Source organism: Calonectris borealis, chromosome 2, assembly GCF_964195595.1.
Source record: "Calonectris borealis chromosome 2, bCalBor7.hap1.2, whole genome shotgun sequence".
Classification (NCBI taxonomy): domain Eukaryota; kingdom Metazoa; phylum Chordata; class Aves; order Procellariiformes; family Procellariidae; genus Calonectris; species Calonectris borealis.
Genome location: NC_134313.1, coordinates 80,914,454 through 80,939,519, shown reverse-complemented (window position 1 = coordinate 80,939,519; position 25,066 = coordinate 80,914,454). Strand labels below are relative to the sequence as shown.

General features: G+C 41.8%; 3 protein-coding genes and 1 pseudogene across 3 annotated transcripts in view; all 4 read left to right on the top strand.

Moving 5' to 3' along the window:
• DAP (death associated protein) overlaps nt 1-14,021 on the top strand; it is a 305,538-nt gene extending 291,517 nt beyond the window's left edge. Inside the window, exon 5 of the transcript XR_012672440.1 lies at nt 14,009-14,021. The gene's annotated coding sequence lies outside the window, so the exon portion shown is untranslated. The remainder of the gene's footprint in view (nt 1-14,008) is intronic.
• Nucleotides 577-14,366, top strand: LOC142079014 (carboxymethylenebutenolidase homolog; annotated as a pseudogene).
• LOC142079764 (uncharacterized) lies at nt 3,575-14,366 on the top strand. The gene is made up of 5 exons (XM_075144511.1): nt 3,575-5,366; nt 8,351-8,458; nt 12,082-12,228; nt 13,298-13,389; nt 14,059-14,366. The coding sequence occupies exon 1, from the start codon at nt 3,575-3,577 to the stop codon at nt 5,015-5,017; it is 1,443 nt and encodes a 480-aa protein (XP_075000612.1). The 3' UTR covers nt 5,018-5,366; nt 8,351-8,458; nt 12,082-12,228; nt 13,298-13,389; nt 14,059-14,366.
• Nucleotides 14,367-17,393: 3,027 nt separating this feature from the next.
• On the top strand, nt 17,394-24,282 carry LOC142079010 (carboxymethylenebutenolidase homolog). Its single transcript, XM_075142445.1, has 6 exons — nt 17,394-17,500; nt 19,033-19,255; nt 20,038-20,145; nt 21,241-21,383; nt 22,795-22,886; nt 23,889-24,282. The coding sequence occupies exons 2-6, from the start codon at nt 19,041-19,043 to the stop codon at nt 24,066-24,068; spliced, it is 738 nt and encodes a 245-aa protein (XP_074998546.1). The 5' UTR covers nt 17,394-17,500; nt 19,033-19,040; the 3' UTR covers nt 24,069-24,282.
• The last annotated feature ends 784 nt before the right edge of the window (nt 24,283-25,066 follow it).

Genomic DNA, 25,066 nt, shown 5'->3' with positions numbered 1-25,066 from the left:
GGGACCAGCAAAGTGCACGTAGGCGGCAGCAGCAGTAGCCTTGAATTCCCCATGGAGAAAAGGAAAGGGGACGTGCACAATGAAAGCTTAAAGTGAAAAAGTAGTCAGAAAAGTAGCATGCTGACAGTGGGGTCTCACAGGAGTAACAACAAGAGGTTACCAGGTGCCAGCCTGTCAGGAGGAGCTGTAAGACCACATGAGAGAAACAGTTATGAATCACAGTGTGTGGGGACATCACATGGAAATGTAGTTACCACATGCTGGATTGCTCCAGGCACAAAGCTAGGAGTGGTGGACTGACATAAGCCCTTCTTCTGGCCTTACTGCACTCCTGGGTTGTGCTGACTGACCTGGAATTCATGAGTATTTAGGGAAACCAGAGAGGGCTGTTGTCAAGAGCCTGCTTACAATAAACACCTGGAGCTTTCACTTCTAAACTTGCAGTATCAAGTGGGTATTACTAGGTGTCTGGAGGGGACAGTGGGGACTGCATGAAGATTATGACCCATAATCACAGTTATTACTGGAAATAAATGATATTACTGTTTGTCCTTTTGCTTTCCTGCAGATTCCTAGATGGCTAATGAATCGAGGCCCTGCCCATGTGATATTGGGGACAGGTTTGACCATGAGGGTTGTGGGCAGGAAGTACAAGTTGAGCACATCAAGGCGTATGTTTGCAAACCACCCGCCAGCACAGACAAAGCTGATTGTGATTCATGATATATTTGGATGCAACTCCCAAATGCCAGATACATGGCTGATATGCTTGTGGCTAATGGATACATGTAAGAAATCTTTTCTTCTCCAAGAAATCTCACTCTTTATGATTTATAGCCTTATGTTAGATGTGTTATTCCCATACATGAGAGGAAACTATTACCACGCTAGTTTGAGTGATATATTTCCATAATACAAAACCACAAAGAACATTGCTGTGAAATGTTGCAGAGTACAGCGTGCTTCCTTCATACTTTGCTGTTTACAGAAGTGGCTGCACACATAGAATGTGTAGAATATTGAAAACACAATGCAGTAAGAAGTGATTCTGATAATTTTCCCAGCAATGTGAGATGGCTTTAAAAAATGGTGTGTTCTGAAACAGAAGTGTATATTCTGTTTTTAGAAGTCTCTTTAAAATAAACGGTCATTCAAGCTAAATTATATGATGGGATTTTAAAAAAATCGTCATCAGCAGAAATATGAATCAATGTCATATTTTGAATATGATATTGAATATGCACATTGAATATGTACATATGAATGATTCATATGCACACATGGGGTATTAAATACAACCCCCTTCCCCCCCTGCAAATCTTTCACACTAATTTTCGGTGCCCTACAGCAGTTAAATTCCAAAATGCAGCAACATCTTGCAGTAACTGGATATGCTGCAAGGTAATCCATTTGCGGTATATGTTACAAACTTTCATATAGGGTTGGGACTGGCCTGCAGTTCCAAAAAGCAAACCTTCACCTCATTCTGTAGTGGTCTAGTTTTGAGAGGTGGTGCCTTTAATGCTCTCAGCCTATGGAGCATGAAGGAAGTCAGATGTCAGCAGACAGTTGCTGTGTGGCTGAGATCTGTCTGTGGAGCTGAAAGGAGTTCTATGTCTCTGCGAGATAAAGATCCTACCTTTGTGAGGATTAGAGTTTTCTGGTACACTGGAACAATGAATGGGTCTACTCCTTGCTACTGTCTTTCCTGAGGACTTGACAGCCCGTATTCTGCTCCACGATTGGAAGTGTGTTTGTCTTGTGACCAAATGCAGTCATTCTCAACATGAGACTTCATGCTGTGCAGGATACTGGCAAATCATTAGTATGACAGTGTGCTTCCTTATTACAGTAAGACTCTGCTCAGTCAAAAGTACCCAGTGTTTCATGAATTGGTATTTCTCCACACTACCTTACTTCCTGTAATTTTTCCCTGTGATTCATGCCATGTCATACTTCTTTTCATAATACCTTCTCTCCCTCCACCTGTACTGCTAATACCGCAGAGGTCAAGGGAAGAAGGCTGGTGTTTCCATTGCTCCAGGCAGGAGGAGAGCTGAGAGTTTTCAGGCAGCAGTGTCTGAATGAAAAGAGGCCGTGTGTGTCTGCCCTGATTGCTTGAAGATGCTGCCGAACTGGTGCACCAATGTTTATTGAGAGATAAATAGCTGGATTTTTTCCTAGTGCAGTGTGGGATGAGGAGCTATGAGAGCTGTGTTTCAGAGACCACATTAAGACTGATGGCTGTAGTGTCTTATCAGGCTAGTTTGAGTGGGGAAGAACCTGTTCTACATGGGCTTGGGAAGGTTCACTTCCAAAGCAATACGTCGCCTTTCTGACAGGTGCTTATCCAAAGACTGTGCAATTTTGCCCATACCTTTCCAAACACAAGTATGCTGTGGATGTCACTGTTTTTTTTTCACAGAAATGATCAAACACAGTTAAAAAGAAAAAAATGCTTGCAACATACTTTGGTCTGCTTTAAGCCAAACTGATCCAATCATTTCACCATGATCATTGAGATACGTACGGTGTGTCTGAGAAGGGAGAGAGCCAAAGGTATTTAATAAGTGAAAGATGATAGCAGTTTCCCAGGGATCCCATTGCTTCCCTGTGGGCTGGGCTTGGGAGAACACACAGCAGCATCTTGGGGTGACCTAGTGATGGCAGCCTCCAGAGTTCCTGCTTGTTTCTGTCTGCATGAGAGACTCTGTTATCCACTAGCGAGGGACTGTGTGAGGGCCTGAAACATTTGTACTTCAAAGAACGCTAACATTTGTCTCAAGGATTGCTTATCTAAGAAGAGCCGCTGCAAAGCGTGAGACACTGAACTATAAAACATCTGCCTCAAAGATAAGAGCAGCTGCAAGGCCACGGAGGCCTCCGGTTTGCAGGGGATGCGCGCTGAGCAAGACTCCGTGTTGTCTAGGAATGTGGCAACGTGCCGTTGCCATGGAAACTGCAGTGCTCGAACAGGAATGAAGGGGACTGACAAGACGACCCCCGGGGGGATCGCGATCGCCCACCGCCGACCCTGAAGCGCGTCGCCCGCCGACGACCCCGCAGTAATCGCCCACCGCCGAAACACCGAGAGAGTTGGACTCCTGAGGTGCCGCGGATCCGTGGTGGTGACTATTCTTGCAACTCTATCCCGAATGCTTGCTTGATTTCTGTCTTTGTTCTGATCTATCCTATCGCTACTAAGTTTTACTTTTGATAATAAAAGTTGTTTAGGACATACGGCATTTGACCTCGTTTGTGTCTTAATCTCGCTCTTGGGATCATATCGAAACCTCCCCCGACATTGGATCGGGACATTAAATTGGCGTCACGGACAGGATCCCTTGAGACGAGAGTGCCGCTTTTACTGGTTTTCAAATACGTGAGACCTCTCAGGAAAGTAAGGGGTGCGGGTCTGTGTTTGAAACTTGCGTGCTGCCTTCCTGAGACGACCGCTTCCCCGCTTTGTTTTGTAAATACGTGAGACCTCTCAGGAGAGTAAAGGGGGGGCGGGTTTGTGTTTGAAATTTACGTGCTGCCATCCTGAGACGACCGCTTCCCCGCTTTGTATAAGATGAGTGATACTAAAACTGCCCCTTTGGGGAGAGAAGTTTTGTTTGGGTTTTTGGAAAAACACGATGCGCGACCCTCTGTACCTGGAGTGGACTGGGCTCAGGGAAATTGGTATAATTTGCAGAATGTGGTTGATCGAACGAGTGCTTTGCAAAAGGATGCGAGAGTGAGATCAGGAAGAGGAAAAGCGATTGTTTGTGCTGTTCTCGGTGCCAGTTTGGCCGCTGCTGTAGAGGAGAGGGAACGTTGTCGCGTTGCGGAATCCCAAATTGTTGAATCCCTCCAAAACCTCGTTCGGTCCCTTCAGGGGCAAGTGGAGGAAATAAAAGAACAGCTTGAAGGAGAGAGAGACCAGGTGAAACATCTGCAGACTGCTCTTAAGGAGCAACTCCTTGCGGGCACTGCCCAAGAGGAAATATCCCCAAGACCAGAAATTGGTTATCCTTTTGATGACTTGCAGGCAGCGAGAGAAAGAGTAAAGAAACTAGATCCGCCCTTGTTGCGACCCTTGGTTAAAACCGAGTTGGCGAAGTTAAAAAAGGATTTTGGTCGAACCCCTAGGGAGTCGGAGACGGAGTATGTGTGGAGAGTTTCGTTATCTGGGGGGGATCAGATTTTGTTAAGTGAAAAGGAGGCGGAGGGGTATTGGGGACCGGGAGTATTTTTAACTACCGGGAATTACCACGCCCCTTGGTCTTTAACCCAGCGGGCAGCCTATTGGGCGGGGGGGTTGAACCCCTTGGAGAGGGGGGATCCCCTCGCAATCACAGGGACTGTTGATCAGTTGGTGGAAAGTGTGCATAAGGCAGCTTGCTTGCAGATGATGTATGATCGGAAGTTGGAGCCTAGGCAGGAGTCCCTGATGATGATGCCAGTAGACCCTGAACGCATGACTCCCCTTATAAGGGGACTCCCCGATTTCCTAAAGCCGACTGGTATACAGTTACAGGGGAAAATACAGGCAATGCCTCATGGCGAAAGAGTTGCGGCTGCTTTAGAAGGACTTACACCCGGTCGGCACTGCCGGTCCCCGGATAGGAAGATGTGGACTTGGGGGGAGGTAGCCCAAGAATTGATCAATTACGGGCGCAAGTATGGCCCTGTTAACCTTCCAGCCACTAAAAAAGACTCTAGAGGCCTGAGGCGAGCTAAAGTAAAAATGGTTCCGCGCCCTGGGGGTGATAGAAGAACACCCCTTGCTAAACCACCCGGAGGGAGGGACATCCCAAATAAGCGCAATAGTCTGTGGTCAAAGGGATGGCAAAAGGGGATCCCGCGTGACTTAATGGATGGATTGCCAACTGACAAGTTAGAAAAACTGGTGTCAGAATGGCCCGATAAATCGGCAGATAAAGAGACGAGTTCTAAAAACACCACCCCGAGTGCACCCTCTTTAATTGATTTATCAGAGACGGATGTCCCCCAATATTCGGTGAGAAACTAGATCCTTTGCCCTCCGATGGTGAGCAGGGGGGCGAAGGTTGGGTATATATCAGATGGCTCACCGAAAATGGCTGAGGTGATTTACTAATTACAGGCCTTGTGGGGCCGAAACACGTCCCGGTCACATTTTTGGTAGATACTGGAGCTCAAATTTCAGCTATCAAAACAAAAGATGCTCACGGGAAAGAACATAAGATTAACACGAGGTGGATTATTCCATCTTTCTAACAACAACCTGCCTCCGGTTCCTTAAAACGAACCGAGTTGCTTTCTTTTCTTTTCCAGGTGGAGACTCCGAAGCCAGCTAGAAGGAATACATGAAGCTGCTGATTGCCTGCGTGGTTCTGTCGGTGATTTCTTTGTTAATATTCGTAGGGTGTCTGTTATACCATTGTAAATGATGTTTTGGTTGACCATTATCACCGTCTTTAGTATCTGGGGAAGTTCCTGCTCTCTCCTTTCTGACTTGTCATGGCAAAATTAATTTATTGTTTTAGGTCAACAAGTAGCTGATACCTTTAATCTTACCCAATACATTGTTGGGTATGTGGAGGGCCATTTGGTCTAGAAAGATGGCCATGGACCTCCATCCCCCTTTCTCCTAAATGGTTAGTAAATAACTACAGTGAGATCAAAAATGATTCCTATTGGAGTGAGGACACACAGCCCTGGACGGCACAATACCCGACCCAGGGTGAATATTGTGTAAATCGAACACAGAAGGGTGGTGTTTGTTTTTGTAGGAAATAGCAAATGTAATTGGACCTATACATATGGAAACCATTGCTTCATTGAGGGCTGTAAGACAATGTTTAACTACAATAATGAATCTTTTGTACCTCGTGAGCTGGGATGGGTCTGGGTGAATGGGACCGGGCACTGGAAAATATTTCCTTCCTATTGGTCTCCTATCAATCGCATGAAAAACGTTACCGGTGTTACTGAAAATTTTCTGGGAGTAATGATACCAGTGCTTGGTCCTGTTCCATTTACAAGATACCTGGCAACAACGTACCCCTACCATTAAACCACCCACTCGAAGCAGGTGATACCACATATTTCCAATTACCACAAACCCCCACAGGTCTGTTTGAAAATGGTACCTGGGCACTGAAAGATCATTATCGGATCTGTGGACATCACACATACAAGCGATTGCCCAAAAATTGGAGTGGGATGTGTTATGTGGGGCTAATTCTCCCCTTACTCTTTTTACTCCTGGAGAACAGAGGTGATGGATTGGGTGCTAAGTTATATGATGATCACAACTGATATCGGTGATCCATTGATACCTCTATAACGGGTGGAAGTGGTCAAACCTGGGACAAAGACGAGTGGACCCCTCAACGTATCATACAGCATTATGGGCCTGCTACCTGGAACTCCAACGAGTGGGTTAGCGGTGCTCGAGAACCTATCTATAATTTAAATTGTATTATTCGGTTGCAAGCCTTTCTAGAGACTATTACTAACGAGGCGGCCCATGCCCTGGATGTATTAGCAGACCAGGCCACCCAAATGCGAACAGCGATATTCCAACATCGTATGGTTCTCGATTACCTGCTAGCCGAGGAAGGGGGCATTTGTGGTAAACTTAATGACTCCAATTGTTGTTTAAAAATTGATGATAGTGGCAAAATTGTCAAACATTACCGCAGGAATACAAAAACTGGCCCGTGTAGCTCTTCAAACCTGGAAGGGTTGGGAATTTGATCCCTTCTCCTGGCTCCCAAGCGGCCCATGGGTTAAGCAAGTTTTATTTTATTTGTAATGTAGTTTTGCCATGTTGTTTTTACCATGTGTTATTCCGTGTTTTATACAATTAATTCAACGTGTTGTACCAATATGCGATTTGTGGCTACTGTTTCACCTGACGGTGTCAAATTTGCGCTGTACGGCAAACTACGCCGTAAATAGTGCAGATTGTATGAAACGCTCTGAAATGCTCTTTTCTGGCCTTTTCTACATAACTATCTTTTCTCAAAACCACCATGAGTCCTGAAGCAATCTTTGAGCCACGGGGTGGTGTGAGGGCGTGAAACATTTGTACTTCAAAGAACGCTAACATTTGTCTCAAGGATTGCTTATCTAAGAAGAGCCGCTGCAAAGCGTGAGACACTGAACTATAAAACATCTGCCTCAAAGATAAGAGCAGCTGCAAGGCCACGGAGGCCTCCGGTTTGCAGGGGATGCGCTCTGAGCAAGACTCCGTGTTGTCTAGGAATGTGGCAACGTGCCGTTGCCATGGAAACTGCAGTGCTCGAACAGGAATGAAGGGGACTGACAAGACGACCCCCGGGGGGATCGTGATCGCCCACCGCTGACCCCGCCGCGACTGCCCACCACCGAAACACCGAGAGAGTTGGACTCCCGAGGCGCCGCGGATCCGTGGTGGTGACTATTCTTGCAACTCTATCCCGAATGCTTGCTTGATTTCTGTCTTTGTTCTGATCTATCCTATCGCTACTAAGTTTTACTTTTGATAATAAAAGTTGTTTAGGACATACGGCATTTGACCTCGTTTGTGTCTTAATCTCGCTCTTGGGATCATATCGAAACCTCCCCCGACATTGGATCGGGGCAGTCTGCACCATCACAACTCTGCTGCAGCACATTTCAGCAGAGGTCATCCTGAGCCAGGGTTTGGACACTCCCATGACGCAGGAACTCTTTAGTACTGAGTGGAGTCTTACTGTACTTCCCTTTTTCCAGCCACCAAATGGTGTCTGTGGTAAAACACTCCTCCCTTTCTTCCCGTGCGTTTTCCCTTCACTTGTTCTTTGCTGACCTCAGTCCATCAGTTTTGTTTTTTTTTTTCCCTAGCTCATAAGTAAGCCTCATGATGTGCTCTGTAGTAAATAACTATTTTATGTAATTGTCTTTGTTTAAATGGAACCCATTAGTAATGGATTTATGTTAAATGGTATTATGTTGTATGCAAAATCTAAAATTGTTGTAATCAGAACCTAGTTTGATCATCCTTTACAAGATAGTCTATTGTTTTTATTGTGTGTAGTTTCAAATTATGTACTCAAAACAGTTAAAATACTAGGGATAAAATGTTTATATTTTCCAGATTTGTATCACAAATTGTATTATGTTGTTTAGTCATTGAAAAAAGCCTATATAGATACCTATAAATATTTTCTAAAGCTTATAGGCATTTCTGTAGAATAGTTAACAATAATGTTTAAAAACATCACTTTCTCAGGAAAAAGAAATCAAAATTATGCTTGGATAGAAACTGTCCATGCTATGAAGGGCCAAAAAAAATCTTAGTGTTTGATTAATTCATTCAATTTTGATTTTTGTGTGTGTGTGTCTGTGTGTGCAGAGCCATCTGCCCAGACTTTTTTGCAGGAGGAGAAGCTTGGAAGCCTTCTGATGACTGGTCCAAGTTCAATGATTGGCTGAAAACTCGAGATGCCAGGAAAATAAACAAGTAAGATGTTAGGGAGCTGGATATCACATTGCCTGCTGCTGTCAGATGTTGCCCATCCCCTCCCCTTTTTTTATTTCTTTGAAATTGGATGCAACTAATCTACCAGTGAAGGTGGCCTTTTTTAATGACTCCTTAGAAGTGGATGGAATGAGTGACCTTTTATTTTGCCTTGAACAGAGTTCAAGGACAACTCTCCCAGCAGTGGCTTAGTGAAGAGTTTTGTCATCTGATGTTGGTATCAAAGACTGCTAATTGCTTCCTCTGCCTCAAAAAGCATGGTTTAAAAATGACCAGGGACACAAGCAGTGAGAAAGCATAATTCTCATCTTGAGTCTCACTGAATGTAATGCACTGATACTTTAAGATGTTGCATGGAAGGAAGAAAAGAGTTTTTGATTGCGCCATCGTACTTGCCCAGCATGGTGTAACTGGCCCCAGGCAGCTGATGGCTGGATCATCTGTTGTCAGGGCGCGGTGAGGGCTGGTGGCTCGCTAGGGGACAGGGTGCTGGGAGCCAAGAGGAGTATCAGCTGGCAGTGCCAGGGCCCCGTCCCACGGTACTCCAGAAGGATGGGCAGGGCAGGCACCAGGATGGCAGCCGGGGTCAACTGAGGCAGGTCTGAGGTCAAGCTGGGAATGAGGAAGTTGGGGTCAAGGGCAGGTCCAGAGACATTAACCAGTATCAGATACAGTCCAGTGATCACTAGGCAGGTCTGTAGTCGTGTGGCAGGGCCGAGGCCAAGCCGGGAAGTCAGTCTGTGGGTCCATGATCTGGACAGGGGTCTGGATCAACAGGGCCCATGGCCAGGCACAGGCATGGCTGCGACGGAGCAGGAGCTGGAGCTCAAGCAAGGCTCAAAGCAGCTTAACAGCAACTCCCATGGAGACCGGGATTGTCAGCCCTTGCTGAGGCTGCCCCACAGCACTGTCTGGGAGCCTCTCCCCGTGGTCACTAGAGGGAACGGAGCAGCCCCCACCTGCCCTATCTCTAGGTTGACCCTGGGTCCTGGCAGCAAACCCCTGGAGGAGGGAGGAGTGGATGTGTTCAGGGCCCTGAACACAGATTTGGCAGGCAGCCTCTTCTTTTCACTGTGAAGAATTTTTAAGACCAAATTTGCTGTGATTTGAACTCATGGTGTGTTTGGCTGCCTTGAAAAAAACTGCTAACTTTGGACAACATGAGACAAGAGTCCTCTGCTAGCTAGTCCTCTGCTAACTGCCTTAGTTATATTGCACAGCTGCGTAGCTGTGGGAGAATAGATCTGTTTGCTGCTACAACGTGAGAGTCAAACTCGGCTTAGCAAAGGCCAAGGGAAAGGTACAAGCCTGCGCTTACATGCTGTTGTAGTTAGTGGGATTAAGGACATCTTCATTAGCTCCCAAAGATGTTATCCTGGCACCACTGCTGAAGAAACTGTGTTGGTTCCAGTTCTGTCCAGCTGTTGGTGTAACTGCATCCCTTTTCCTGCATTTTAGGCTAGCTGACTGATAGCTGTGTTGTATTCAGCAGTGTTGGTGTTTTCGTGATCTCTCGGGTTTCCTGGATGCACATCAGCCCAGTTATATCAGAATGTCCTTTGGTTTCCTTAACTCATTATTTCCTTCTGGTAATGGAGTCTGTAATATCTGTTTTAAATTTCTCTTGCAGATTTTGAAACAGATTTTCCTGAACTATAGCAGTGTTTGGAGCACCTCGTGTTTTGCTCTTTCCTGAGAGAATCTAACAGGGAGCTTAAGGGCTTCTTCCTCTGCCTCAAAGGCATGTGGTCCAAATTATCATGTATCCTCACAGCAGAAACACAACACTTCTGGAGAGAAATAGGACTGATTTCTTCAGCATGCTGGTAACACCTGGGGATTCTTTTGTTATTGCATGTGTCCTAGACAGAGTGATAGAAGGGACACTGGCAGACAGTTTCCCAAATTTGACTCAAAACCAAACAAGACGAAACATTTGGAGGGGGGGGGGAAGAATGACAGCTGGAACAGCTGAAATAATAGGCAAGTACCAACTGCTGCTCTTCATTGAAAGGGTTTTGCTACTGTTTGTAGACCAGGTATGTTCCTGGGCTGTTGAACTCAGGCTGCTACAGGATGCCAAGGTCCTTTGCCAAGCAAAGATGTTTTCTTCTCTGTAACTTGGACTAGAATCTTCTGGCCTCTAAATCCTGTTGTAGGGGTGGTGCCCTGCAGCCATTTGGCTCTTTGTATGATAAATGACCCTCATGTCCTCAGTGAAGAAGTGTGCATAGGGACCACTGAGAAACAGAAGCTAGTGCTTCACACGTGAAGCAGTTCTTGAGGAAGACAGCTCAGGCAGTCATTTGTGGCCTGCCGGCTTCCAGTTAGCTTTGAATTTAAGCTGTTGGTTAATTTTAACTTGCTGATGTTAGCAAGTGAAGTCTCCCGTTGTTTTAGTCCTGCCCCCAAAGAGATCATGTCTTCCCCTCCCATGTGCAACACTGCCCAAGCATTTATCAGCAAAGACCTGTCACTAGCAGAGGTACTCTGCTGCCTGCGTAACACAGAAGGAAGCTGTTGGCAAGACAACACTGAGAAGGGGTCAGACTAATTAGGGACCAAACTAATTCACTTCCTGGGAGAGCAAATATCTTTCTTGGACTGTTGGGAGTAGCTATGTTGAAGGTTGCTGGGCTTAGGTATTTGTTGGGAAGGTTATGGGAGACATAACTGAATCATTTCCAGAGACCTCCTGTCTCAGAGGGGTCAGTTGTTGTGGAAACTTTTTAGTTTGGAATCTGTCCCCTCTCTGCTGCAATGGGAAGGAAGGGTTGGGCTCTGCCTGACATTTCTTAAAGGCGATTCACATGTTTCAAGTGTCAGCTCCAGCGAAGAAAGAATTTTTTGGCACTTAATTTGCTTCTGTGTGTGTTTGTGCGTTGGCGAATAACGTGGTATTTGCGAGGCTGATGTATTGACGGCATATATAGCTTGCGTGCCCCAGGGGGCAAGGAACTGGAGCTGAAAATATAGTCTTGAGGTGATATAAAAGACTTAACTGCTACCTCTCTCCCACCAATACTTCCTTTTTACTGCCTCTGCATGATGACACCTGCTTCAGGGGTAAATAGGTGTTTTCAGAATACAGCATGTGGGCAAGGTGTATTTCAAGCTACATTGGAAATTCTGAAAACATCTACCATGTTTGTTACATTGACTTTCCTGCAGCAAATATCTCAGACACTAACTTACAGTTATTGTCAGCATTTTGACTGTCTAATGAATAGTATTCTCTAGAGAGGTTTCTATTACTTTTTCTGTCTAGATTTACAAAGCAAAAATTCATCCAGCTTCTCAGAGAACTTCAAGCTTTTTTAACTCTTAGGTAGGTGTTTAATCAATCATCTACTTTCCATCCCTTTAGGTTTCCTTCAATGTAGGTTATTTAATTCCATTCATTTCTTTTTTTTCTCTTTCTGATGATTTCAGACTAGCAACCCCTAATATTTGTCTGAAATAATGATTTATTTAAAGTATATGAAAGAAAATGTAGTAGCAGCTTGATATGAGGACACTTATATGCATCTCTACATTTTCTTTTCATATTTTCAGATACTGGTTTTACTATGGGTGCTTAATTTGCATTTGCTTATATGTTCCAGAGAAGCTGATACTGTCCTGAAATATCTAAAGGAACAGTGTGGTGCAAAGAAATTTGGGGTCATTGGTTTTTGCTGGGGTGGTATTGCTGTACGTCACCTGATGATGACATACCCCAAACTGAAGATTGGTGTATCTCTCTATGGAAGGTAAATAAAAGGATGTAATACAAGCAGGTACACATGCGTATGTATATTGTGTAGCTTACTCGATCTAGCATTATTTCCTCAAATCAGGCTGTCAGCTGATGAAAAGAGGTATTTTGCATGGGAATGGTTCAAAGCTGCGCAGGGGAGGTTTAAACTGGGAAGCATTTCTTTACCGAGAGGGTGGTCAAACACTGGAAGAGGCTTCCTAGAGAGGTGGTCGATGCCCCAAGCCTGTCGGTGTTTAAGAGGCATTTGGACAATGCCCTTAATAACATGCTTTAACTTTTGGCCAGCCCTGAATTGGTCAGGCAGTTGGACTAGATGATCGTTGTAGGTCCCTTCCCACTGAAATATTCTATTCTATTCTATTCTATTCTATTCTATTCTATTCTATTCTATTCTATTCTGTTTTCAGGAGAGTAGGAAGGATATTATGCAAAGGAGATGGTGGTGAGGATATTTGTTCCTAGTTTCAGAATGGAAAGACATAGCGGCCATGTCTTTATTTCAGGACAGACAGATACGTTGTCCTTCGGTCACTTTCCCAATTTAGCTCACTTTTCCTGTTTACTACCATGCATGCTGCAGAGCTAGAACTTCACCCAGGAGCAGAGAGTGTTATTTTTGATCTAGCTACTCTGTAAAGTTAGATTGTGGTTATTTTAACACCAGCTTTCCTTTTATGCTCTGCTCAAGAAGCTGGGATAGCTAAGCTGCCCTTTGCTAACATTCTCAGAATGTAAATTTTGGTCTACTTAACTAAAGCATTGACTTTCCCAGTCAGTTCAAAAGAACTCAAGCTTGTATGCACAGAAGGCATCTTTCAAGTCTTATTAATTCAGATATTCAGTTTGCATCTTAAGAAACTGGCTTAAATAGAGTTTTCATCTAGGAGGATATTCTTCTAGGAGCCATGGTTACAGTAGCTTGAAAGTAAAGCTAATATTTATGGCCACATATTGCATGAGACATGAAAACTTTTCACTGCAGAAGAGAGTGCTGTGTTTGAATCTCGATTTCACCTTAAAATTCAATTGAAGAGTTCTTTTGTTTCTTTAATGTTTTCTAGGACTAATCAAGGATTCTGATGATATATCCAATCTCCTGAACCCTACGTTTTTCATTTTTGCTGAAAAAGATGACTTCATTCCCCTTCATCAAGTATGCTAATAACCTCCATCTTCTTTCATTTCTGCATGTTTATATTTCCATCCTGAATTGGGAGTCAAAACTCAGCCTCATAATAGTGCTTGAAGGTCAAAAAATAAGCAGAGAAGTGGAGCTAGACATAGAAGGGCTAAGGTAACCTAGGCAAAGAATGAAAACTAGATTTTTTTTTTCTTAAGTCTATTTCTTTTGTAAAAGTACGGCTAGTAACCCAGGTAACAAAGTTTTATCAAAATGCCATTGCTGTTTTGGAGTACTCTGCTCTGGGAGCTATCCTTTGCTGTATGACTTTGTTTTCTGTTGATCCTAATCTGTGTAGGATGTGTCGAATTGCATCCGTAGGTGTCTGTTAGAACCTTTTTGTTCAGTTGTAGTGTATTTAGCATTGTCATATATTTCACATGTAGGAGATGATACTTTTGTTATAGCCATATCTTTGCAGACTGTTGGACCTGCCTTTATATTCTAACAAATTTTCTAGACCCTTACTACAAAGGTGGTTTTTCTTTACATGATTTTACTTTTTGTTTTGCCCATATGGAGCTTGGTTATTAGTGTATAGCATGAATGATAAATTAGGGAGTTGAACTGTGCATAAACTGAGGACTGGCAGCATGGAATATGGCTATATTGATATAACTACTACTGTGCTCTATATTACAGGTCACCCTGCTGGAGCAGAAGCTAAAGAAAAATTGTTAAGTCGATTTTGAAGTTAAAATTTATCCTGGACAAACTCATGGTTTTGTACGTTGCAGAAGAGAAGATATCAATCCTCAAGATAAGCCTTACATTGAGGAAGGAAAAAAGGCTGTGATCAACTGGCTGAATAAATACATTTAATAGAAGAGCAAGGAACTTCATTTGTAACAGGATTATGTAATACACTGGAGATTTTTGATAACACATTTTAGAAAATTGGAGGGGAGAGTTTGTTGAAATAGAAATTAAAGAAAAAAGCAAACACCGTATTTTAGATGTTTTTTGTCACTATATTCTAATTGATACTTTCATATTGTGTTCTTTTGAAGAAGTCTCAGATTTCACCTAGCAGTGTCACGTTTTAATATGCTGTGAAATATTCTCCAGTTCCTTGAGGTTTATCTGAATGCTTGAAATAAGTTAGACTAATAGTAAATTAAACTCTGTGTGTTATGGCCACTGTTCATCTAAGTTCTACATAAATCACAAGGCCAAAATTTAGGGACACAAATAGCTTTGGTGAGGCTCATTTTGAGAGACTAAGCATTTTTGACTTGTACCCTGGTGGCAGATGTGTGTTTAACAGGTGACGTAAATGGGCATATCTTGTTCCAAAATTTGTGGCTAAGGTTATTCAGATGGGGTACTACTTTCTCAGATTACCTTTGGTTCTGTGAAACTCTATAGATGATTTCCTGGTCAGTTTAGGAATTCAAAAGTATAATGCAATCTGCAGACAGGGCATTTTAATACCTGGCTTACAAACCATGGTTGCTGCTTAAAGAAGAAACGTTACGTGGTTTTGCATAGTGCGTCTTGTTACGTAATTTTTCCATTGATGATACAACAGAAATCTCCATGTTGCATCAGCTCAAGGTTGCATCGACCTCAGCACCCAGCCCCCGTCAGCGGCCAGGAGTGGCTGCGTAGGGAATTTCCCCTCTCACTCCGCATCCTGGCAGCCAGCCGTTCGGGGGATTCCTCAGCTGGATGTTGCCACCGGAGCCGTGTGTCGGGTGGCCACTGATGGACCTAGCCTCTGTGAATTTGCCAGTTCCCTTCTGAACCTGCTTGAAATGCTGACCTCCAGTGCACCCTACGGCAGTGACTTCCCCAGTTTAATTATGCCTCGTGGGGAGAAAGGCTTGTGTTCGTTAGTTTGAAAACAGCTGCCTACTGTCTTTACTGGGTGCTGGTACTGCTAAAGTTACAAGAAAAAACAAAGAAAAAAATGTACGTCCTTTTTCACTTCTCAGTGCTACTGATAAAGACTGCTATGTGATTTAATGGGAAGAAAATGTGATTTAGGAAAACTTTAATTTTACTAATGACAATCTCTCAAATTAAACTGATATTAGAGACTATCAGAGAAATATACATTGTGGTGTGTCATTTAAAAATAGCCAACAACATGTATTAGCCAACTCTCTTTCAATGGGGTTTTAATTTCTCTTGCTTTTTCCCATCCATGTTTTCTCCTTCACATGCTGCTAATGGCCCTCTGTCTTTCCCCTGGGGAGGTCTTCAGGGAATTCTGGCCTACGACTGCTGATTAGCTGTTGCTTTTCATATGATACCATCTGTATATAATGTATTAATCCAGCTGTTACCTGGGTGATACAGCTCTCGTAACACGTTTTTTCCAGGAGAAGAAGGTAGAGGTCTGGAAGTTTATTGTACCTTAATTACCCCAGTGTAAAACCTGGATAACTCCACGTTAATGGAGTTCCATTAGCATTAGAAGGTTAGCTAATGTGCAAGAGGACGATCAGGTCATATATTCAGAGAACAGCAGTCATTCATAAATACTGAAACGGCATGTGTACTGTAACACTGACACCGTGACTAAGCAAAAAGAAAAAACCGAACTGAGATGCAGCATTTGTTTGAACTGAAAGGGTGGCTACGAGTTACTACAAGTACAGCCAAATCTTCATGATAAAACTGTAAGTCACTGAGTAAGAGCTGGAAATGCGAGATCCAAAAGAGGTATGTGTTTACGGTACAAAGTGCAACCAACTACACGTACGGAGATCATGAATGTGTTGAATTAAGTTTTGACTTCCAAGTAAAAAAACTGCATGGATTGCCTAGCAAGGAACGTGGAGACAACAGGAAATCAAATTAAAAGCCATTTAATTTCTAAAGTTTAATGTTAATATTAAGGTAAAGGGGAATAGTCTTATGTATAAAGAAGAATTTCCAGAGCCACAGTACTGTGACTAAGGGAGTGGAAATGTGGTTAAGCAACTCCAGTGGAGAGAAGGTTCTGCAAGCATTGCTGTCATTTCTCTTTTCTAGGAACAATTTAAACTGCCAATTTTTCTCGCCTTTATTTTACTGCTGTTCTTTGAAGTTGCTATGGAGTATCTAAGCTCCCTGTGTGCTATAATTTGTTGTTTGCAGTACACAAGTGGGAAAAGCCAAAAAACCAAACTGTCGTGGTTTAACCTGGCAGCAGCCAAATACCACGCAGCCGCAAGGCAAAAATGTGGTAGACTAACATGCAATTAATGCTACTTTTTAGATGAGCCTCTGAGGAAACAGTGAATTTTGGATTGCTAATATCCTTAGATAAAGCTCTTTAAAGAATAATCCTAATAATCCAATAGAAAGAAAATCAGGAGAATGGGAGGGATAAAAAGATCAGGCAGTCACTTTAATTCAAAAGGAAAAAAAGTGTATAAAATGTCCTGTGATAGGATAAAAATGTATCAGCATTTTAAACACTTATTATAGTGATATGTATAGCAATCTACAAAACTGTTACCTTTTTATATGTTTTTTTTTTTCACTCTGAAAGAGAAAATATTTTTCCTATACTACATAAGCTTTGTCTTGTATAGAGCTTTGAAACGATGTCTCTACTTCAGTACCTCGCTGTGCTGATGACTTTAGATCCGTCTTTTACCAATGAATGCATAGTCTAAGGAAATAATAATGCCAGCGTAATGTTTAAAAGTTATACTACCCAACCTTTAAAAACAAAGGAATGCCCTTTTTAAAGAAAAAAAATTTTTGTCTAAAGGAATTGCTCAGCTAAGTCAACGTGTTTCCTAAGCTGAAAAGAAAAGACCTCCAGTGCTTAATACCATTTTGTGCAAGTTAAAAAGAAGGTTTGGTACTCAGCTATAGCAGTACCCCTCACAGTAGCCCACCCTGCCTACACTAGCAATAAAATTAGCAGCTTTGAAAAGAGTGAATGTTCAACTTCGTGACTCCGCCATACGCAAAGGCAAAGGCAGTAACTTACGCAACTCGTATTTGAAGAAACCTGATCCTTGCACTCACCCCTTTCATCTTATGAGTTAGCACTTTCTTTTGGGATCGCGTTCAGCGGTAACCATCCACGCTGAGCTCCTGTGACTTGCCTCTCCTCTCTCGCACACTTGCTGTGCTATAGGTATGTGTGGGGTTTGTTTGGCTTTTTTAAAGCTTTACGGCTTTTCCTCCTGAGAAATGTAACCCAAGTGCATGCTGCGGTCTGACTCAGCATGTCCGGGGGACTTTCATTTTATCTACGTGCTTTTTTAAAGAGTGCATGCTCATTTAAATGCTATTGGGAGCTACTTTCTTCCGTAACTGTTTGATGCTGATACTGCTTGGGATATTCTCAATTTTAAAGTCTGCAAATCCAGACCATCTTGGTCCCTGGAAATCTGTGCAAATCTCCTGGCTGTCGGGTTGTTTGCTTGTTTGTTTTCCTAAAGCTTTAGTGCCACAACTATGTAAGTCACACTAGTTCAGGGACTGTTCAGTAAGCTGCTTCTCCCCATTTCTCTCTGTGAGTATACTTGGTGTAGTCAAGTTTGAACATCCTTGTTCCTGTATTAGCAAAATTTCTTAGTACACACAATTCATCTGTAGAGAGTTTAGGTAAAGCTTTACCTAAATTCTCTCCACGTTCTTTAATAATTTGGAGATACTCTGTGCGAACTCAAATATGTTATTGAGTCCTTTTGCAGCAATATGAAGTCAGTTCACCCAGCTGGTTAACCTAAGGTCAGTGGCATAAAATCATTAACTTGAGACCAAGGAGCTACATAAATCTGTGTTAGATTCGGCTGGCATTTTTTGACCTTTGGGAATTACTTGTTTATTTTCGTTTAAGCAATAGTTTATAAAACATTAACCATGCCCTAACTGTTACCTTGTTCATAAAACATTTCTCTCAACTTAAGGATTTTTTTTCCTTATGTTCAGTTTTCTTTTTTCCTATCTTGGGGTTTGAATGCATTCCTTATTTAATATTAGATAAATATGATTTTATACTCTGGCTTTCACTGGTATGTTTTTATTGGCACCTTCCTTAAGTATCCTCCTTCAGAAGTCTGCAATATCTGATGCTAAAGCTGGTTTAGAAACAGAATTTCTTGACACCGAAAAGGTCAGCTATGGAATATTTTAAGTCTCTGGAGGAAAATATCACATTTAATCTAAGTGTAATTTTATCTTTCTACACAGTAGCTATGTTTTCTTTTTTTTTTTCCTTCAAAATGCTAAGTCCTGTGTTAAGCCTTTACAGTCTATACTAAAGGAAGTTATGCATTCCTGACAAGGACATACACACAATGAAGAGTGAAAGAACTGGCTTCATCAGTATTTAAATAATTTCTGATTTAAATAATTTGCCTGCCTGGTTGGTCTTGGCTTTATTTTTTACTGTATTACTGTAGAGCACGGAAGCCCTAGTTATGTACCAGGTCCCTGCAGTAGAGTTCATAACATAAGTAACTCTAACAAGATTATTATTTATAAAAAACAACCCAATGGGCTTATTGACTAATCTTGCATTTTAGATCTAACAGTGTTCAGTATGTTCACAATACTGCTGTAATGATTCAAAAATTCGATAATCTATGATACTGCTGTATTTTGATCTTTTTCAGTATGGTGTGCTGGGATATTCACAACCGAATATTTTTTATTCTTTAGTATCACACATGGCTAATGAATCGAGGCCCTGCCCATGTGATATTGGAGACAGGTTTGACTATGGAGGCCGTGGGCAGGAAGTACAAGTTGAGCACATCAAGGCGTATGTTTGCAAACCACCCGCCAGCACAGACAAAGCTGTGATTGTGATTCATGATATATTTGGATGGCAACTCCCAAACACCAGATACATGGCTGATATGCTTGCGGCTAATGGATACATGTAAGAAATACTACTGTTTTCAAAGGGTCTTTTTAATAAGAAAGTTTGTTGAACCAACTATTTCCTTTCTTTATATAAACCATACAAACACAAATAATTTCATAGGCTTCACTTACATGTTTCTCTAAAGAGTTTCCTGTTTGTTGGAACAGTGTAAGAAGTCTAACATAGTTGAATAGTCCTACCGAAACGAGATAGTAGGCGAGCACAGAAGAAGAGAGGGGAAAGAGAGAAAAATCTTACTCCGCATCTTTCATCCCCCATGAGCCCGAGGCAGCCTGCTTCCTCCCTCCCGACGCAGCATCTCTGCAACTTTGCTGTTATGGTAAAAATTCCAGAGAAGCTGAAAGTTGTTCTGTGTAGGTAAAGTGTACCAGCTTGTGCCAAAGAAAGAAACAATTCCTCAAATATGTGAAAAGCATATTGGGTATCCTCTTTCCTGTATTACTGGGTTAGCATTCCTTCTAGCCCAAATGTATGTACCACGTGCATTGCAGGTTTTTTTTTTTTTAAATTTGGTAGGAAACTACTAAGGATTTTCAATTGTGGTTAACAATTTGTCAAATTAATTAATGAATTTTAACAGGGCAAAATGTACCTGGAAGTTATGCTAAGTCTCCTTGTTAGACATAGAAAAATAATGCGAGTTGCTTGTATAGTGCTTTGATGTAGATTGAATTCTATGCATATTCAACAAATGAATTTGTTGTACACACGGATTTCCCTTTAATCCTTTCTCAATATTATTTTGTGCGCATAAAATGTTTTCATTTTTCTTGCAGAGCCATCTGCCCAGATTTTTTTGTGGGACAAGAAGCTTGGAAACCTTCTAATGACTGGGTGTCTTTCGATGACTGGCTGAAAACCCGAAATGCCGCCAAAATAGACAAGTACATCCGTTGTTCCTTGTCCTGCGAGTGGACATCCTTCTTTTATAGGAATTTTTGCCTCAATAAAGATGCAGGATTAGATCCTAAATTATTAATGGGTCAAATACAGCTGGATGTCCACAAACAGAAATTTCATGCAACTCATGGGTGAAGCTCATGGTTACGTGAGGGGTGCTTTTTGCAGAAAAGTAGAACTTTGAACAAGAACAAAAGCGCCCACTGTTTATCTGTGCAGAGAGTAGAAATGAGATGAATGACTCAAAAGAAAAGAACTGGCAAAGGCTAGAAAATGCAGCTCGCTCCTTCCACTTCAGTTTGATTCAGTTCCCACAGGCAGGCACAACTTCTGTGGATTTCAGACAGGGTGCAAACACCAAACATTATTTAACTAGGGAGCATTGGTCCTGCTCCCCATCAGATCCCAGCTAGTTCAAAGCATACTACTTTCCCATTCTTCTAGCTATATTTTTCCTATTTTTATCTGACACGTAGCTTGATTGCATGATTTTACTGCTGATTTTGAAGCAACAATTTCAAATTTACTTCCATAATTTCATAAAATATTTGTCTCCCCGACAAGAGATAGTTTACCTATAGTCACATTTGTGATAATGGGATGCTCTCTTAAACTTGTATTTGTGTTAGCCTGTAAGACTACTATTGCCATTTGTGAAATTAATTGGACTGCTGTTTATAAAATCACCTTAGGTTCTAGTAACAGTGATCTAGGAAGACGGATTTTCTCCTTTGTCTTCTCCCCTGAAGTTTCTCTTGTATTTTAGAAATGAATAATAGCAAACTAGTGTTGTGGGTCGACCCTGGCCAGCAGCCAAGCACCTATACCTATACCGCCATTCACTCACTCCCCCCAAGAGGGACAGGGGAGAGAATAGGAGGAACAAAAGCAAGGAAACTCATGGGTTGAGATAAAGACAGTTTGATAAGTGAAGGAAAGAGAAAAAACAGGAGTGATGCAAAGACAGTCGCTCACCACCTCCCACAAGCAGACCGATGCCCAGCCAGTCTCTGAGCAGCAGCCACCTTGGAGGCCAGGGGAATATAGAGCCTTAATTCACTTTCATTTACATGTCTCAGAGAAGTTGATGTCATCCTGAAGTATCTAAGTGAACAATGTGGCGCAAAGAAGATTGGTGTCATTGGGTTTTGCTGGGGTGGAGCAGCAGTACAACATCTGATGCTGAAAAATCCTCATTTGAAGACGGGGGTGTCCCTCTATGGTAAGTCTCAAATACCTCTACGTTCTGAGCAGACATGGCCGGTGCAGGAACTTATCTTGTAGGAGTATTACTGTAATAAAATTCAGTGCGACATCTTACGGAAGAAGGTGATTTTATTGTACAAGATCTTTAAGCAATTTCATCTTGCACACTCACATTTTTGAACATAATCATAACCAGCAAGATCTATGTATTCAAGTGCATGGGCAGGATCGCTTCTGTGCAACATAGCATAGAAGGGACACCAAATGCCAAGGCCTCACTATGGCTCAGGTTCCTCTTGGCTGGCGGTGACAAAATGGTTTCTGGGCACATCTTTTATATCTTTTAGGAGCCAGCAGTTACTATGAGGTGGATCTTTGCCACGGCATCTTGCTTACCTCAGTCTGCATAAGTCTTAGAACAGGTTGCTGCCCACTGTCTGTTTTCATTGATTGGACAACTTGTTTGACATGCATGTCTGTACTCTGTTCCCCCGTTGGGCTAACAGGGAAAGACATGGCAGTAGTGATACGCTGCAACCTGTTTGCTGTCCTTCTGTTAGAGTGCAGGGTCTTTTGCCAATGAGTCATCTGGGCTGGGGGCTGCACAGGCTGCAGACCTTCAGGTCATGACGTGAACACCTTATTCCTCAATGTTACTCCAGGCAGTTGCCCCTTGTTACTAATATGAACCGTTTTTTAGCTCTCTATTTTAATCCTTGCATTCTCATACTTCCATTCTTAATGCATTTATGCTACCTTTAATTATTTTTTTTATAAACCTCTGTACTTCTATATAACCCAGAGCAATTTATATTCATTTGAGGTGAAAGAATGTTGAAGGTATTTTTCCAGAAAGTTTAGGGGGACTATTTTGCTGCACTGATTTGCTGATCAGCTGAGTCAATTCAACAATGCTACTTGCTAATTTTTTACTTTTCTGTTGTAATAATTTAAATAATGAAGAGTGGCTAGAGTGGTAGCTAGTTCATTTTACTGTTACTTAAATTCAAATATATTTGGATAGTCAAAATTACAATAACAGTTTGTTATGAATTTATATCAGTATAAATATATGTAACACTGAAATCCTAACCATGTATCTGGAATGATGAATATTTACAGTTATGTTAAAAACAGCCATGCCAGGCGAGAGGCGAGCAGCTCTGAAGTGTCCATCTTTCACAGCACCCTGCCTCTGGCAGTGGTCAGAAGCAGGTGCCCAAAGAAAACCACAAGAATGGGGCAGATGTAACAATTCTTCCCTGACTTTTTCAGACAGAGCTGGTCTTTCTTCTTTAATGACATCCCAAATCACAAGAGTTATCACAACAAAAGGGACTTTTAAGCAAAGTGTGTTTAATTCCATTACAAACTGATCAGCTCTAATTGATCAGAACTCATTGCACATGCCTTTCCTTCTTCCCTAGGAGTGATCAGGTTCTTTGAGGACAGATCGAGTTTGCTTCATCCCACCTTCTTCATTTTTGCTGAAAAGGATGACTACATCCCATTGGAGCAGGTGAGTTTCCTACCGAGATATTTGTCTTTTTAATGCTTTTCATGCTTGTTTTGTAATTTGATATTTAATTAAGAGAAAGTAGAAAACTAAGTTGCACTTTTCTTCCTCTTTCACTCTTACAGTAGTTCTACACAAATTTATGTTATGTATGTTGTTTATTCCCAAATCAAAAAGTTCTACAGTGACACCAAAAAAGGTTTTCTGTTGCAAAATATGGATGATTCATATGTGAGAGTTCCTAGGAGGAAAAGGGCAAGAATCCAAAGGAAGACTTCTGTCAAGTTTAGGATAGGAGATCCTCTTTAATCACACTGATGGTGCATAAAATCAGCAGAAAGTCCCCGCCTGGAATCACTAGTTGCAGGAGAATTAAAAAATCCTGTGGCTATGCTTTTCCTTCTCCCGCTGTCCTGCAGAGCTTCTCCTTTCTGGTGCTCTGTCAACAGCCTTTCTGGGGAGCAGGGGTGGAGAATGACTGGAGAAAGATGATTATCTACCAAGGGGATCAAAGAGGAAGACATGCTTTCACTCAGTGGTATTGGCTTTAATTTTCCTGCCAAAAGTGCCAGTAGCTTTGAACTGCTGATTTTGTACATGTGCCTCTCCTCCCTCAATTTCAAATTAATTAAAAATCTTGCCCCATTTTTTTTTGTGAGATCTATCAGCAGTAACTTGTACAGTGATCACTACACGCTAACCTTCTCATGACACAGAGCAATAGGTGTTTTTACCTTTACAGGTGTTATTACAGTAACCCATACACTTTTTTTGCAGTTTTAACCAGTCACATGCTGTTATTTTTCTGGAGAAAAAAGCGTAGTTAAATAAAGAAACTCTAGTAACAAGAATGCATTTGGGTATAAAATTAGTAGAAGAGAAAAGATGGCGAGGACGCACTGTGTCTGTCTCCCAGAAAAGTTAAAAACCAGGACAATTTGTGGACTGTAAATATATAACATGTTAACTCTGTACTCAGGCAACATGGAACATTCTGTTTTACAGGTCACCGTACTGGAGCAGAAGCTTAAACAAAACTGTAAAGTTGATTACCAAGTTAAAATTTACCCTGGACAGACGCATGGGTTTGTACATCGCAAAAGAGAAGATATCAATCCTCAAGATAAACCTTATATTGAGGAAGGAAGAAAGGATATGATCAACTGGCTGAATAAATATCTTTAGCATAAATAAATGCCCATAAAATAAATCAATTGTTGTAGGAAATCAGAAAATAATACAGACTATATTGATTAAAATGTTCTTAAAACCATCAAAATATTTTGTAAAACTCTTTTGCAATAACAGTACTTATTTGCACTTCTTTTCTAAGTAGATACTTAGAAATGGCTTTTCAAATGCTGAAAGCTATACATGTAAAAAAGATTTTAAAATTTGATCTTGTATATCTTAAAATTATTAGATTCTCATGTGGGATGTTTTCTAGAATCTGAAAGTTTCACTTTTTTATATTAGTGTCAATATGATAAAAAATCATTGAAACTCTGCCCACACTTGAGAAATGCTCTCCTAAAAGCTGTGTTTAGGGTTGTTGAGCTATGAAATTTTCAGCTCTGAGATTTTCAGCTTTGAGGTAAATATAGTTCTGGTTTGGCAGGCTGGGATGTTTTCTTGGAAACAGAATATCTTATTCAGAATTCATAAAAACAGAGCTAGAAAGAAGGAAAGGGAAGGACAATGGGATGAAATGTATGCAGCCTGAAAGGGGGCTGCAAAAAGTTGGGAACCATGACTGGAGTGAGGAGACTAGAGGAACATGCAGGACCAGAGAAGAAGGACCTGAACAAGTGGGAAGAGGGTAGGACACAAAGAGACTGTGAGGTGCAGGAAAACTCACAAGAGAAAGAAGAACAAAGCAGGAATAGGAGACTACCATCAGACATACACAGAGCATAAGAAGAAAATACAAGTGAAGACTTCCAATCCCTTTTCTCCTTCCGTTTCCAGACCGGTCTAGTAGGGGGAGAGCTCAGGAGGGCAGGAGTTTCTTGTTGGCTGCCACCTTGTTATTTCCTTTAGCATCTTATTATCTACTCCATGTCTATCAACTGACTTCTGGATAATCTGTTTTCCTATCTTTCAGGCATTTCCGGTAGCCTAAAAGTGCTACCACGGAAAGGCTGGCCTCTGTGTTTGTCCTCCTCCATTCCCCGGGGACGTTG

Coding starts and splice junctions, on each gene's coding strand:
- LOC142079764 (XM_075144511.1), top strand. CDS start 3,575: ATGAGTGATACTAAAACTGCCCCTTTGGGGAGAGAAGTTTTGTTTGGG.
- LOC142079010 (XM_075142445.1), top strand. CDS start 19,041: ATGGCTAATGAATCGAGGCCCTGCCCATGTGATATTGGAGACAGGTTT. Junction 19,256..20,037: donor CTTGCGGCTAATGGATACAT/GTAAGAAATACT, acceptor TTTTTCTTGCAG/AGCCATCTGCCCAGATTTTT. Junction 22,887..23,888: donor ACTACATCCCATTGGAGCAG/GTGAGTTTCCTA, acceptor TCTGTTTTACAG/GTCACCGTACTGGAGCAGAA.